At 43.3% G+C, this 15,509-nt stretch overlaps 1 protein-coding gene across 2 annotated transcripts in view; it reads right to left on the minus strand.

Annotated features, from left to right (window-relative positions):
* The window catches only part of SHC3 (SHC adaptor protein 3), a 67,879-nt gene that overhangs the window by 17,726 nt on the left and 34,644 nt on the right, over positions 1 to 15,509 (minus strand). For both annotated transcript variants that reach the window (XM_088652911.1, XM_060280121.2), the window contains 4 exons: positions 10,615 to 10,685; positions 9,619 to 9,682; positions 4,634 to 4,753; positions 1,273 to 1,326 (listed from right to left, as the gene is read on the minus strand). In XM_088652911.1, the coding sequence (XP_088509037.1) occupies positions 1,273 to 1,326; positions 4,634 to 4,753; positions 9,619 to 9,682; positions 10,615 to 10,685 (309 nt within the window). The remainder of the gene's footprint in view (positions 1 to 1,272; positions 1,327 to 4,633; positions 4,754 to 9,618; positions 9,683 to 10,614; positions 10,686 to 15,509) is intronic.

Genomic DNA, 15,509 nt, shown 5'->3' on the forward strand with positions numbered 1-15,509 from the left:
ATAATAATTATTACTATTTTATTTTATTTTATTTTATTTATACATACCGTGCCCATCAGACTGGGTTTCCCCAGCCACTCTGGGCAGCTCTCAACAGAATATTAAAAAGAGAATGAAACATCAAACATTAAAAACTTCCCTAAACAGGGCTGCCTTCAGGTGTCTTCTAAAAGTCAGATACTGTACAGTGGTACCTCGACTTACGAATTTAATGCGTTCTGAACGCACATTCGTAAGTCGAAAAAAATTGTAAGTCGAATCCCATAGGAATGCATTGGGAGAAAAAATGTGTAAGTCGAAGCAACCCTATCTAAAAATTCGTAAGTCGAAAAAATACTATTTAAAGCACATCCAAGATGGCGGACGGAGCTCCGTTCATAAGTGGAAACATTCGTAAGTAGAGTTATTCGTAAGTCGAGGTACCACTGTAGTTGTTTATTTTCTTGACATCTGATGGGAGGGTGTTCCACAGGACAGGCGCCACTACCGAGAAGGCCCTCTGCCTGGTTCCCTGTAACTTGGCTTCTTGCAGTGAGGGAGCTGCCAGAAGGCCCTTGGAGCTGGACCTCTGTGTCTGGGCTGAACGACTGCTTTTTCCAATTGTGAACGCACAGCATAGTTGGGTGGAACTTTGATACCACCTGCTTTCAAGTCATGCAAAACTTTTCAAAGGGGGCAGTTCACGCATTTAACTGAGAGTCACCATAGTGAGAGATGCATGTGTAAATTCAGCCCTGTGTCACAACAATCATTGGAACTGGGCCTCCCCTCCACCCATCTCTTGTCTACTGCTTGCCACTAGGCAACTCACATTCTGCGAGCATTTCAGGAGCTGACACTCGGGTTACAGATAGAAACCCCCCCCCCCCGATAAATGTAGAGGCTAGAAACACCTCTGTCCCCAGCAGAAATTGCTCATAATACAGTCATTTAGACTTCAGACCACTATGGTATTGATAATACGGGTTCTTCCTTTTTTTTTTAATCATGAAGTTATTTTCAGAAAATATTGGCTTCATTTCATCTTTACTGTAACACCTCTGAGATTACCTTCATATATCACAGGAGTGTTTGAGTTAAACTGACTGATGATGCCTTGTTTTGAATTTCCAGAGCTTTCACTTAGAACTTAATGGCAAAGATCTAATTAGCAATATTTCCTGAACATGTTAAGGGATCAGTTGTGGCACAGTACCCTTACATCAGTACCACAGTAGGATTTCATCAGTTCCAAAATGAGAAAGATTCTAAATAAATGAATCAAATGCTTACCACATCTACTCCAGATGCAAAGGAAATAGACTGCATGTGATGGTTTGCTATAATCTGTAAAGGGTTCGGGAAAAGATTAGCATGAGTGTGAGATGCAGTCAGACTTTCCAGAGTCACATTCACACCATCTGTTTAAAGCACATGGCTTCCCCCAAATAATTCTGGGAAGTGTAATTCACCCTCTCCCCAGAGAGAGGCAGTCCCATGCACTTGTAGCAAACTACAGTTTCCAGGGTTGGTTTGGGGGGAACCATGAGCTTGAAACGTCCTCGAAAGCCTAAAAACAGAAACAATAACATCGAAAACAAATGTGCAAAGTCGTGCGTCTCCAAACCTTCCGTGACAGCATGCCCAGATGGCAACTCCCCAGGATCTCAGAGCAGCACACAGATGCTAAACCCAAAGTCCAGGAATATTGCAAGGCGGGCGGGCTTTTGGTGTGATCACAGTATGACTCTTGCCACACGGATCCTGCAGCCCACAGATACTGCCTTAGGCAGAGTGGGCAGGCAAGGACAGGTGGAAGCACAGCACGGAGTCACCTGCTTGTGCAGATTGTGGGAAGTCGTTTGCAACGAATGCGCATCCACCGAAACCCATTTGAAACCTCCATCTGGGTGCCCTTTGAGTCAGAATACCCTAAGCCAGTGTTTCCCAACCAGTGTGCCTCCAGATGTTTTGGGACTACAACTCCCATCATTCCTGACCACTGGTCTTGCTAGCTAGGGATGATGGGAGTTGTAGTCCCAAAACATCTGGAGGCACACTGGTTGGGAAACACTGCCCTAAGCATACTACCCAAATTGAAGAAGCGTACATGTTTCACTGCGGCTGGAGAAGGTAGCAGAAAGGGATAAGGAAATTCCCTCCAGTCACACTTATAGCTGCCTTATACCATTTTAGATAGCATAGAGTTAGATAGCATACAGTTCTGCAATGCAGAAATTGGTCCAGAATTTCTGCTAGCAATTAGCAGCTGCTCTCCAGGGCTTTATATAAATTATACAGGAGTCTTTTCCATTCTTACCTGGAGAGGTCAGGACAGGAATTAAATCTTTTGCATGCAAAGAATGTGCCCTACCATGGAGCTACAACCCATTTTTATGCTACTTTTATCCGGGGGGGGGGGGGAGAGAGAGACCCGTTTGCTTACTTTGTAGTCCCATTTTAGTAGGAAAATAGGAAGTTGTCTTATATTAGCCAGACCATTGCTCCATCTAGCTGTCAGGCAGCAGAGAATCGAAACACACACACACCCCATGGCTGGTTGCCATGAACAAGATAAAGTTCTTACCAACTGCTTTTTATTCAATATTCACAGAGAGATGCTTGGAAATGCAGCCTCTTGGAATAATGGTGTTGTCCCGAGTGAGTCTCCACCCCCTCCCTCTTTCCCTTCATGTGTCATCACTACGGGTGCTGAGAAGTGCCCTCTGCCTCTGAGCTCTTTGCTCTCCTACTTTCAATGTTTGCGAGGTTCTGGGAGGGGGACCCTGGAATGCTTTCTAATGAAACTGCGTCCGTCAGCTGTCCCCCTCCTCTGGTGCTTCTTCTTCCTCCTCTCCCATTATGTCCCAGCTTTGTCCCTCATCTGACTCTGAGCTGTGATCTCCCTCAAACCCCTGTTGTAATTCTGAACTGTCTTCTTTGTCTTCTCTGGAAGGGTCAGGCTGGGGAGGTGGTCTCCGCCATCCCTCCTCTGCCCCGTCCCTGACACTAACTCACTATTGTCTACAACAGGAGTGGGGCAGAAAAAGAGGCAAATGAAATGGAAGTTCTACCTTTGTGCAGTGGGCGAGTTTCTACGCATGTTCTCCATCCCCCAACCAGACAAGCAAGGGGCATAATAAGATTACAAGGACCTGTTCCACGCAGGCCAAAACATTTGGGCTTTGAAGATGGGCCAGTGCAGTGCATGGCCTGGGCAAAGTTCAGCTGACCAAATAGAGAGGCCATCCCTGGCCTGCATTTACCATCATTGCCTCCTCAGGGTTCAGGCAGAAAACATTCCCAGACCTACCTGGAGAAGCCAGGGATTGGACTTGGGGCCTTCTGCATGCAAAGCAGAGCTCTACTACATTTCCTTACTTTTTACTTAGTTTTCCTCCTCCTCCAAATTCTGTTTGAGAATAACAGCCCAATGGTAATGGCTTTTTAAAGAGGATGATCTCACACTCCCTGCCCCCAAAGAGGAGTTAGTCTGGTTAACATTTGAGGATGTCTGCAGATGAACTCTTCTGTTCCAATGCAATTTGTCTTGTCTCGAAAGCTTTAAGATCCAAATCCAGAAAATACACTATACCGGGGTTTCCCAAACTTGGGTCTCCAGCTGGTTTTTGGACTACAACTCCCATCATCCCTAGCTAGCAGGACCAGTGGCCAGGGATGATGGGAATTGTAGTCCAAAAAACCCCCCACGTTTGAGTAACCCTTCACTATTCTAATACTCATTGATGGTGCGCTCAGGCAGACACACCCTGATCTGCATGGAACAGAACAGCTGCATAAAATTGCATAAGAGCTTTGCTGAATCAGACCAAACGATCATATAGTATCATATAGTATAGCATTCTGTTGTCTCAGTGGCAACCCAAATGGAAAGCTCCAAAGTAGGACATGAGTGCAGCAGCTCTCTTCTGGCATTCAGAGGCATACTAAAGTCAACAGGGTTAGGACATAGCCATAATGGGTTGTAGGTAAAGGGACGCAGGTGGTGCTGTGGTCTAAACCACTGAGCCTTTTGGGCTTGCCAGTCAGAACGCTGGCAGTTCAAATCCCTGTGACAGAGTGAGCTCCCATTGCTTTGTTCCAGCTCCTGCCAACCTAGCAGTTCAAAAGCATGCCGGTGCAAATAGATAAACAGGTACCGCTGCGGTGGGAAGGTAAATGGTGTTTCCTTGTGCTCTGGCTTCTGTCATTGTGTCCCGTTTAGTGCTGCTGGCCACATGACCCAGAAAGCTGTCTGTGGACAAACGCCGGCTCCCTCAGCCTGAAGCGAAATGAGCACTGCAACTCCATAGTCGCCTTTGACTGGACTTAACCATCCAGGGGTCCTTTACCTTTTCACCTTAATAGGTTCTAGCCACGGATGATCTAATCCTCCATGCATTTGTCATCCAAGTTGGCGGTCATCCCTCCCTTTTCTGGAGCAAATCCCACATTTTAACATGTGCTGTGTGACGAAAGTACTTATTTTTGCCTGCCCTGGATCTTCCAGCATTCAGTTACTCAGACGTACCAGCAAATGCTAGTACTTTGCGGGCGTACAGGAGCACTAAGCACAGAAATAATCTGGCAGGTAGCAAGGAACAAGCACCAGGGAACTATTAAGAGCAGCAGGCAGGAATGAGAGTATACAGACCTGTTTGGAATCAGGCGTCATCAGATTTAAGCTGGTGGTAGAGATATTCAGAGTAATGCTCATTCCCGCGAACTGAAGGTTGCTCTTCCCCAAGATACTAGAGAGGGCTTTACTCGGCGGCTGTGAAAGCAAAAAATACCACACATCTCAGTACTCTATGAGCATCTGGGGACACCTGACTCCATGCGGCATAAATGGAAGCCTCTGGGGTTTATCCGTCAAGAGTGTGCCATTTTAATCAACGTTCTGTGGATGCTTTTATCCGAAGTTAGTCAGAAACACGCCGCATGTTGATTCACAAGGAAGGGAAAGTGCTACGAGGAGAGAGAGAAAATGCAGGTTTTTTCTAAATAGATAAGGAAAAATCGGTAATGATAAAATGGGCCCAAGATTTTGGATATAATGTCCTAATAGTAGATCAATGGGAAAGATTGTGGAAGGAGGATATGAAATTTACCGCCTGTTACAACTTAAGAGAGAACATATTAAAGATGATGTACAGGTGGTACCAAACTGGAGAAACTTGCCAAAATGTATAAAAACAAATCTTCTGCGTGCTGGAGGTGTAATGGAGAAAAAGGATCTTTCATACATATGTGGTGGAGCTGTCCCATCATTTGCAAATATTGGAATTTAATTTATGAAGAACTTAAAAAAATTAGTTACAGGTAGGTAGCTGTGTTGGTCTGAGTCAAAGCAAAATAGAAAAAAAATTCCTTCAGTAGCACCTTAAAGACCAACTAAGTTTTTATTTTGGTATGAGCTTTCGTGTGCATGCACACTTCTTCAGATACACTGTGTATCTGAAGAAGCATACATTTAGGGGGGGGAACCAGAAATATTTCTATTAAACACAATACCAGAGGATATCAAAACAACAAAAATAACATTGCTAATGTATGGGATAGTGGCAGCAAGAGTCTTAGTGGCCAGGAATTGGAAATGTAAAAGCTTACCCAGCATAACAGATTGGCAAACTTTAATGCTAGACTACATCCAGCTGGCAAAAACAACAGGAAGGATAAGAGGGCAAACGAGACAAAAAACACAGAAGGAATGGAGGATGTCCAAAACCCTAATAGCAGACTTAGGCTGAACCTGGTATAAATAGGAAGAAATGAAACGACAAGTAGATATTCATAAATGTGCAATAAAATAAGAAAAATACAAGCTACAGAGAGAATAATTGGAAGTGTTGCTTTTATGGTATTTTTTTCTTTTTTCTTACATCTTTTTTGTCATGTATCTTTAATTTTGTAATTTTTGTGTTAATTTTTATATTTCATATACCTTTTGTGTGTGTTTTTTCTTTTCCCTAACCCTGTTTTTGTATTTTAAAACATTAAAACAGTAAAGAATTTTTTTAAAAAAGGAAATTATAGTGATCTAAAGTGGTTGGTGTCATACTAGGGAGACCTGGATTCAAATTCCCCTTAAAGCCCCACCGGATAACCTTGCTTCAGTCACCATCTCTCAGCCTACCCTACCCCACAGGGTTGTTCTGAGGATGAAATGGGAGTGAGGAACCACGTACACCCTTCTGAGCTCCTTGGGAGAATGGGTTGCATATTAAACGAATGTAATAAACAGATAAAAAGAACCAAGAGGCATGAGATGAACATGTAGAGTGATGCTGAATTACCTCAAAGTGAGAAGTGTCAAGAGAAGCTTTTCTGTCATAGCTGCCAAGTCTCCCATATTCCCCGGGAAACCCCCGTTTTTCCAGCCGGTCCAAGCTGGAAAAACGGGTTTTTTTGTTTTTTCCTGGTTTACTTACCGGCCGGGGGACGCTCCTTCTGTGCATGTCTGAAGTTTCTGGACATGCGCAGAAGTGATTTCTGGCATGGTGGCCATTTTGGAACTGGGCGGAGCATGCTCAGAAGCTACTTTCAATGCTGCTCTGCCCAGTTCCAAAATGGCCGCAGCGCGACTTCCGGCACGGTGGCCATTTTGGAACTGGGCAGAGCAGCATTGAAAGTCGCTTCTGAGCATGCTCCGCCCAGTTCCAAAATGGCCGCAGCGCTACTTCCAGTCTGCCGATCCCTTATTTTTCCGGCAGGAACTTGGCAGGTATGTTTTCTGTAACAGCAGAAAACTAAAACCTATTAACTATAGAAACACTGAAAGATTTGCAATTATATCTGCTCACGAAAGCCACTTTAAATCACTCCATATAACTCACAGAGTTGAGTAATAAACCATTTGTGTGGATTCTCTACACAGTTGGGATAATTTGGGGCCACGAGCCCTTCCTTTAGGGTTTGCAAGCATGGAGGAAAGTGTTTTATTTCATTCAGGAAAAATGCTGTTACACAAGTATTAACAGGCGCACTGGCTGAAAAGAAGATAGGTTTGCTGGCTGCTGCTGCTGCTGCTGCTGCAGGGATTGTACCTGCCGCTTTACGGTAATAAGGAAATGCAATACAAGTATAAGAAAAGGCTTTGCAACAAGTACAATAAATAAATAACTACAAAATTTAAGGCCGGAAACATTCTCAGAAAGACACCTAAGTCTACCAACCATATACAGTATGGCATACTTTAGTTATAGTAAGTGGTGTCAGCTCCCAGTGAAAGTGAGTTCACACATGCTTTTGAGAGTCACCTGAGAGTCAGTAACAGATGAGACTTGAAGGGATGGTCCATGCATGTGTGACTCATTTATTAACAATTTAATTAAACTACCCATGGGCTGATTTAGGGCCTATTATTATTATTATTGCATCCGTGGGACGCAGGTGGCGCTGTGGGTTAAACCACAGAGCCTAGAGCTTGCCGATCAGAAGGTCGGCGGTTCGAATCCCTGCGATGGGGTGAGCTCCCGTTGCTCAGTCCCAGCTCCTGCCAACCTAGCAGTTATGAAAGCACGTCAAAGTGCAAGTAGATAAACAGGTACTGCTACAGCGGGAAGGTAAATGGCATTTCCGTGTCCTGCTCTGGTTCGCTTAGTCATGCTGGCTACATGACCTGGAAGCTGTACGCTGGCTCCCTCGACCAATAATGCGAGATGAGCGCCGCAACCCCAGAGTCGGTCACAACTGGACCTAATGGTCAGGGGTTCCTTTACCATTATTATTATTATTATTATTATTATTATTATTATTATTATTATTCCCAGCCTAGCCTTCTCTGTAACATGTGTTCCATGATTAAATGCTAAACTGAACACTAGCATTAATTACCATATTTATCCTGGTATAAGACAGTTGAATTTGGCTTGTGTTTGCCTGAACACACACACACTTTTGCGTTTTCTGCCCAGACACTGCTTCTGACTGCAGTATTCCAGTTATGTCCAGGAAATTCCAGACATTTGGCAATCCTAGGCAAGGGCAAAGGATTTAAGCTCTCCTGTATATCAGAAGCCACACAACTGCCATCTATTTTCCAAATTTACAAATGGTGCCCTCTCTAGCTCTGTCCTGACTCTGTCTACCTAGTACTTAGCTTGTTATGGTATTATCTTGTTGTTTATATAATGTTTTCATTTTGGTTTTTGCTGCTGTAGATTTTAAGCTCATTCATGAGATGTTATACCGGTATTCGATGGATTGGTCTGCAAACTACCCAGTGGTCTGTCGGACAAAGGACAGAGTGGACGTAAAAACAGAAGTAACTATTATAATAAATAATACTTTGGACTAAAAGGGAGTACGGTGGTGGAATCTAAGATGCGTTCCTAAGAAGAGGACAGGGCTTCCCATTCCGATTCACACAACTTTTGTTTGAAAACAGAACTACAGCACATCATTTGAAGGCTGCACAACTTTCTAACTGGCATAAGCCATGGCAACTTATCTACTATTCTTATGGCCAAACTTGATGTGACATGAGTATAAGCAAGTGTTTGATATATAATTTTGGTCTTTAAATGACAGAGGGGGGTGTCCTCCTGTGTCATTCAAGGAGGGGTTTGTCAGTTTGATTTTCTTAGTGCACAAAGTATTGATTTGATATGTAGAGATCTTTCCTATTCTGCTTAATTCAAGAGGGTTCTGGAAGCTTCTCTGTGTGAAAGAAGCAGGCGGAAGGTTCATGATGTTTGGGTTATTCTTCCAGGCACCGCCCCCCCCTTCGTACGCCCCTGGGTCCAGCCAGTCGAAACTTCCTATTCCTCCTGGACTGGGGCATCCTTCCCTTGCATGTGACTAGAGGTGGGCATGACCTTACCTGACCAGGTAACAAAAGGACAAGTCATGCAGCACTCTCTCTCTCTCTTTCACTTCCTTCTTCGTTCAACCAGCTTCTCGGCTAGGAATGCTCTGCTAGCTGCCAGTTAGCAGAAGCACTGGAATTATCCCTCATGTGGGATAGATCCACATGTACATGTTTGTAACTAAGTCTGCCTTCAGGAATCCAAGTGTGAGCTGTTGTGAGTAAACTTCTTTTATTGACTTTGAATAAGACTGCCGTGTCTTTATCCTTTTAAAAGGGATTAAAGGGAATTTACCAGGAACTTGCAATTCAATCTGAGTCAGACTGAACTGTATAATAGTGAGAGGCTCACATGAGCCTGCTACAAGCTATTTGCTGTGCATGTAAGAAAGGGGAATGTAACTCTGCTACATGAAGGAACTTGCTAGCGCAAGTTAGGAAAGATATTAATAAACAATATATCCTCTCCTGCCACCCTGAACATTCCCCCAAAAAATTCTGCACCCAGAGCAGTCGCCCCAGTAGCTCTGCCCTACCCACTGCTAATGTAGGATATCAGTGAAACATCTCACTCAAATAAATTATTTAGGGAAGGGCCAGTGGAATAATCTTTGTTGACCCCAAAAGGAGCGTCCGTATTTGTACTTGTATGTGTGTTTTTGGTACACAGGTAAAGGATGAAGTGCCTTTGCCATGGGCACAGTACTGCTTGGGTCCTCCCATGGCAGCAATTCAAAGGACAAAAATTGTACATATAAAATGCAAACATGGATTTAATGTCACATCCCATTTGGTCCCAATATGAGATAATATGATCACAAGGGAAATACCTTTCTTTTTTTAAAGGCTCCTTTGGCTGCCGGCACAGCTTCACAAACAAGGCTGATCGCTTCCCTGGACAGACAGAAAAGAACATTAGATAGCAAATGGCTTCATGGTGCCAGAAACATAAGGTTTGGTTACTCATGATGGCATTCAAGTAATGATCTACTGGGAAGTCTGCAAATGGACTAAAGCACTCTGATGCTCATAGCAAACCCAAATTTGCATTTGAAATATGACACTACAGTGGTACCTCGGTTTATGAACACAATTGGTTCTGGAAGTCTGTTCATAAACTGAAGCGAACTTTCCCATTGAAAGTAATGGAAAGTGGATTAATCTGTTCCAGACAGTCCACGGAGTACTTAAACTGAAGCGTTCATAAACTGAAGCAAACTTTCCCATTGAAAGTAATGGAAAGTGGATTAATCCGTTCCAGACGGGTCCGCAGAGTACTTAAACTGAAGCGTTCATAAACTGAAGCATGGGTGTAATTGGTTCCGGAAGTCTGTTCATAAACTGAAGCGTTCATAAACTGAAGCGAACTTTCCCATTGAAAGTAATGGAAAATGAATTAATCCGTTCCAGATGGGTCTGCGGCGTTCGTAAACCGAAAATTCATAAACCGAGGTGTTCATAAACCGAGGTTCCACTGTATTTCAATTACACTATCAAATATTACACTATCATAGGCTGTATCGAGTATGTTAAAAGTAAGAAAAGCAGGGCAACCAATCTCGCTAATTTTCTTAGGGAATTGTGAAGTTTTAGCATATTCAGAGCTGCCCACAGCTAAGGCTGAGTGAAGCAGCTACTTCAGTTGGTGCAACCACAAGAGGCAGCCCCCTGCCCAGCCCACAGGAATGTCCTGCTTTTATTCAAGTGTGAAAAGAAACGCACATATACTTTTCTGCTTTTGTTCTTCTTCAGATGGTACGTACTTATGCAAGGTAGTTCAAAAGATAGGTGCAGAAAAGTATTTGCAATACATCATCTCGTATTACCTTGTAATCTGTGTTCTAGTATTGAAGTCAAGGGATCTCATGGAACGCAAGACCTCTATACATCCCAAGTACTACAGGAAGGAGAAGAAAGTTGTAAATAAGCATAAGTGAGAAAGCTTTATAACAGGCATTTTAAAATGCAAAACAAAAGCACAAATCATTTCCTCCCACAAGTGCACACAAACAGATGGGAGAATGGGGCACACATAGGAATTTATTTAGCTTTATTTCTGCATGTTCTTATATGTCTCATTTTCACCAAGCAAGAGTCCCCACACAAACTGATAAAACAAATAAAAGTATAGTATAATAGTCCCCACAATATGGACAATATTAAAATTAATAATAATAATTATTATTATTATTAGTATTGGAGCTGAGGCTCCAATACTTTGGCCACCTCATGAGAAGAGAAGAATCCTTGGAAAAGACCCTGATGTTGGGAAAGATTGAGGGCACTAGGAGAAGGGGACGACAGAGGACAAGATGGTTGGACAGTGTTCTCGAAGCTACGAACATGAGTTTGACCAAACTGCGGGAGGCAGTGCAAGACAGGAGTGCCTGGCGTGCTATGGTCCATGGGGTCACGAAGAGTCGGACACGACTAAACGACTAAACAACAACAACAACAACAACAATAATAATAATAATAATAATAATAATAATAATAATAATAGAAGGGAGGAAAATCACAGCCCTTTATTGATGCAGAAACTGTTCCCACCCACCAGGTTCTTACATGGATGCATCACTTGGGAAGACAGGCGAACTAATATCAGTGTACTGGATGAAGTAAAGATCACCAGTGTTGAAGCAATGATTCTTCAACATCAACTTCATTGGACTGGTCATGTTGTGCGGATGCCTGATGATCGTCTTCCAAAGCAACTACAGTGGTACCTTGCTTTACAAACACAACTGGTTCCGGAAGTCTGTACTTAACCTGAAGCGTACTTAACCTGAAGCGAATTTTCCCATTGAAAGTAAAGGAAAGTGGATTAATCCATTCCAGATGGTCCGTGGAGTACTTAAACTGAAGCGTTCTTAACCTGAAGTGAACTTTCCCATTGAAAGTAATGGAAGGTGGATTAATCTGTTCCAGATGGGTCCACAGAGTACTCAACCTGAAGCGTACATAACCCGAGGTATGAGTGTAATTGGTTCCGGAAGTCCGTATTTAACCTGAAGCGTACTTAACCTGAAGCGAACTTTCCCATTGAAAGTAATGGAAAGTGGATTAATCCGTTCCAGACAGGTCTGCAGAGTACTTAAACTGAAAATACGCAAACCGAGGCATACTTAAACCGAGGTATGACTGTACTCTATTCCAAACTTTAAAATGGAATGCGTAATGCTGGTGGTCAACAAAACAGGTTTAAAGACTCTCTCAAATCTTAAAAAATGTAGTATAAACACTGACAACTGGGAAACACTGGCCTGCGAGCGCTCCAATTGGAGAACAGCCTTTACCAAAGGTGTCATGGGCTTTGAAGACACTCGAACTCAGGACGCAAGGGAGAAACATGCTAAGAGGAAGGCACGCTTGGCAAATCCACACCGTGATCAGCACTCGCCCGGAAACCAATGTCCGCACTGTGGAAGGACATGTGGATCCAGAATTGGCCTCCACAGTCACTTACGGACTCATTGTTAAAACCGTCCCACCTACCTCTTTCCCCCCCTTTCCCCCCTTCCTCATAATGTCTCAACAAGTTAAAAATTGATGTGTAAAAATGATGCATGAAAAAAAAAAAACCGAGACATTGCACTACCTTTGTAATCTAAGAAAATCTTTAATAAAAATAATTATTAAAAAAAAAAAAAAAAACCGTGTTTATGGAAGACAATCTTACTCGGCTATGAGTGATCGCCAAAGAAGAAGAAGAATGGACAAGGGAGGCCCTTCCTCACTTGACACAGAGAGATCAAGCTGCTTCATCTACAAAAAGCAAAACATCTCTTTGGAGGGTTGAAGAAGAGTGCGCAACTGGATCTATTTATTTGTGCAGCGGAATCGTTTTCACAAGAAACAGCTCTTTACAATGGAACTGTTCTTTATTTATTTTTTAGTGATGTGCTTTTTGTTTTTTGGACCAAGTAATCTTAAATTAATAAGAATAAAAATGTGCACCCCACCACCAAGACCATTCCATTGTAACTATCCAACCTCCCAAAATTTCAACACCTTTTGCAATGGTTTGACCCCTTTCCGTTTTAACAGTACAAATTCTACAAACACCTTCCGTATCTCCTCAAAATCATTTCCCCTGCATATTCCCCATCTTACCTTAATGGCACATGTTAATTTATCATTAATAGCTATATCCCACACCTCTTTATAATAATAATAATAATAATAATAATAATAATAATAATAATAATAATAATTTATTTATACCCCGCCCATCTGGCCGGGTTCCCCCAGCCACTCTGGGCGGCTTCCAACAAAACAGAAATTCTAAAATACAGAGATACATCAAACATTAAAATACAGAAATCCATCAAACCCATTATACCATTCTTCCATTTTATATTTTGCTTGCCCCTTCCACTTCCTGGCTATAATTCGCGCAGCTGTCAATAGATTTGTGAGCATGTCCTTCATAGCCTGCGAATCTTCCACCCCATCGTAAATTATAATAATGCTGCCTCTGGACTTTTGGTCAGCTTTAACCCAGTGAGACAATGGAACTGTTCTTTTGCTGTTTGCATAAGACATGCTAGAAACCTCTGGTTCATTCCATTCTGTTCTAGGTTCCTAAGGCGTCCTTGGATTCCCCACTTTCCAGCTTTACACCAGATACTCAAGGAAAAGTAGCGTAGGGTTCACCCAAATCTGGTTAAGCAAGAACTCAAGTAGAGAGCTGGGAATTGGATTGTTAAATCAGAGGAGGCACAGAGGTGAGGAGCGAAACTCCCCTCTGCAACTTCCCTCCTCGCAGCTTCTCTCTCCTCCAAGTTCACTCTGGCACCAAGAGGCCAGCGAGGAAAGCAGCAGCTTCTGGGCACTTCTCTTGACCTTCTGCTGTAAAAATTAGACCGCAGGTCCTGCTGTTATGTACAGAACACAGATTTACCTCCATCACATGCAGCCGGAGTTATGAACTCTCTAAACACGCTCAGCCCTGTAAAATGCAGCAGATCTACACGGGAGGTAGTGTAATGCAGGGGTGAGCCCACCCAACTTTCTCACACACATTCCTGCATGCACACACAGAGAACACACACACACACACACACACACAAGCAGACAGTCCTCCCTCTTCAGCTCATCCAGTTGCAAAGGAGGAGTATCGCCCTCTCTGCACACATCAGACAATTGACTCAGTGATCAGGAAGAGGGCAATTTGCACCCCTACCAAAGCACCAGACTCTGTCCAACCAGCACAGTGCCTACTTAAGTCCCTGTGGGAGTGATCCTGGTGTTGATGTCGGCAAGCCGCATCAAGCCTGGCAAATAGAGCTGTCAAATGTAAAAGGTTGTTATCGCGTACAATGCTGGCAAGCCACATTGGCACACACGCATCTGTAGGTTGGGTCATTGGGACAGAGCAGGGCAGCAGGTCACCACAGGACTGGACAGAGGTGGGGAAAACAGGATGGAACTGGTATGGGCAAGTTGTGTCAGGGGAAGCAGGTCCAAGCCAGAAAGGCTGAACCCAGGTCGGGAGGGAAACAATGGAATGGAGAGGAGGTTTTGGAAAACTACCAGTGGTCACAAGATTAAGAGGAGGGGGATGTGTAAAGAGTGCACATGTGACAGGGGGGGGTGTCTGAGGGATACATGAGGATCAGGTACTTCCCTTATGGAGGAAAATTTGGGTGTTGGCAGGATGTGACATGTAGGGAAGTACCACCTTTTCTGGGATGTCCTGGCTGTCATTGGAGGAAGACTGCACTGTTGGTTAATCATTTACTTTGTAACGAAATCTCAATAAAAGGGGGCTCCTGCTTCTGTTCTGTGTCTACCCCAGGAAATTACTGCCTTGTGTTGCGTTTTGTTTGCCACCACAACAAGTCCCACCCACCCACTCCCACCCTGTTTTTAGCTGCTGCTGCCAAAATTGTTTGGTCCTTGGAGGACAGATAATTTTGCAGTAGCGGGTTGGGCAGAACAGGCCCATGAACTGCGAGTTGCAACCCCTAATCAATCACCCACCAATGTGGATTAGATAGATAGATAGATAGATAGATAGATAGATATAGATATATATGGACAACCACCTGACATTGTATAAATGACAACTGGTGGAAGGCCAGCAAACAGAAACTGGACTCAGGCATGGGTCAGGAACTTCTCAGCCACTTCCCCCCCCCTGCAATTAATCTTAAATATTACCCATATAACCTTTGCTAAGAGTCCCCCGATCCCTATCACCCACCCAGCAGATGCTGAAATGACAGTTTAAATGAAGTATAAAAAATAAAGGTGCTGCAATGCGACCTTAGAAATATTTCACGAACAAAAATGTAACACCCCATCCCCTCGAGATTCTACGCAACGTCTGGTCAGAGGTGTACATTTTGATGATGCGAGCAGCAAAGTCATCTGCATTTAATCCTGGCGCAGAAAATCCCTGAAAATGCTGGTTGACAGCCAGCCCTCTATTAACTATTCTAAAAATAAGCCTGCAAAATTAGAAATTTCTTACTTAGGGAGATTTGAATTCATGGCAATCTGTCTCAGCGTCACATTGTAATAGTTTTAGCTGGGAAAGAGGAGCCTGCCTTCCAAAACTTGCCAAGATTTATTCATGTTGAACTGATTACTTGTACAGCAATGTGATGACACAAAAATGGCTTCATTTAAAATAATAATAATCCAGGGTGTTAATTGCACATGAGGGAAAGATATGAATATGTGTGTTTTCAGATATATTCATGTGTGAAAGAAG

Source organism: Zootoca vivipara, chromosome 10 (genome assembly GCF_965207765.1).
Source record: "Zootoca vivipara chromosome 10, rZooViv2.hap1.1, whole genome shotgun sequence".
Classification (NCBI taxonomy): Eukaryota; Metazoa; Chordata; class Lepidosauria; order Squamata; family Lacertidae; genus Zootoca; species Zootoca vivipara.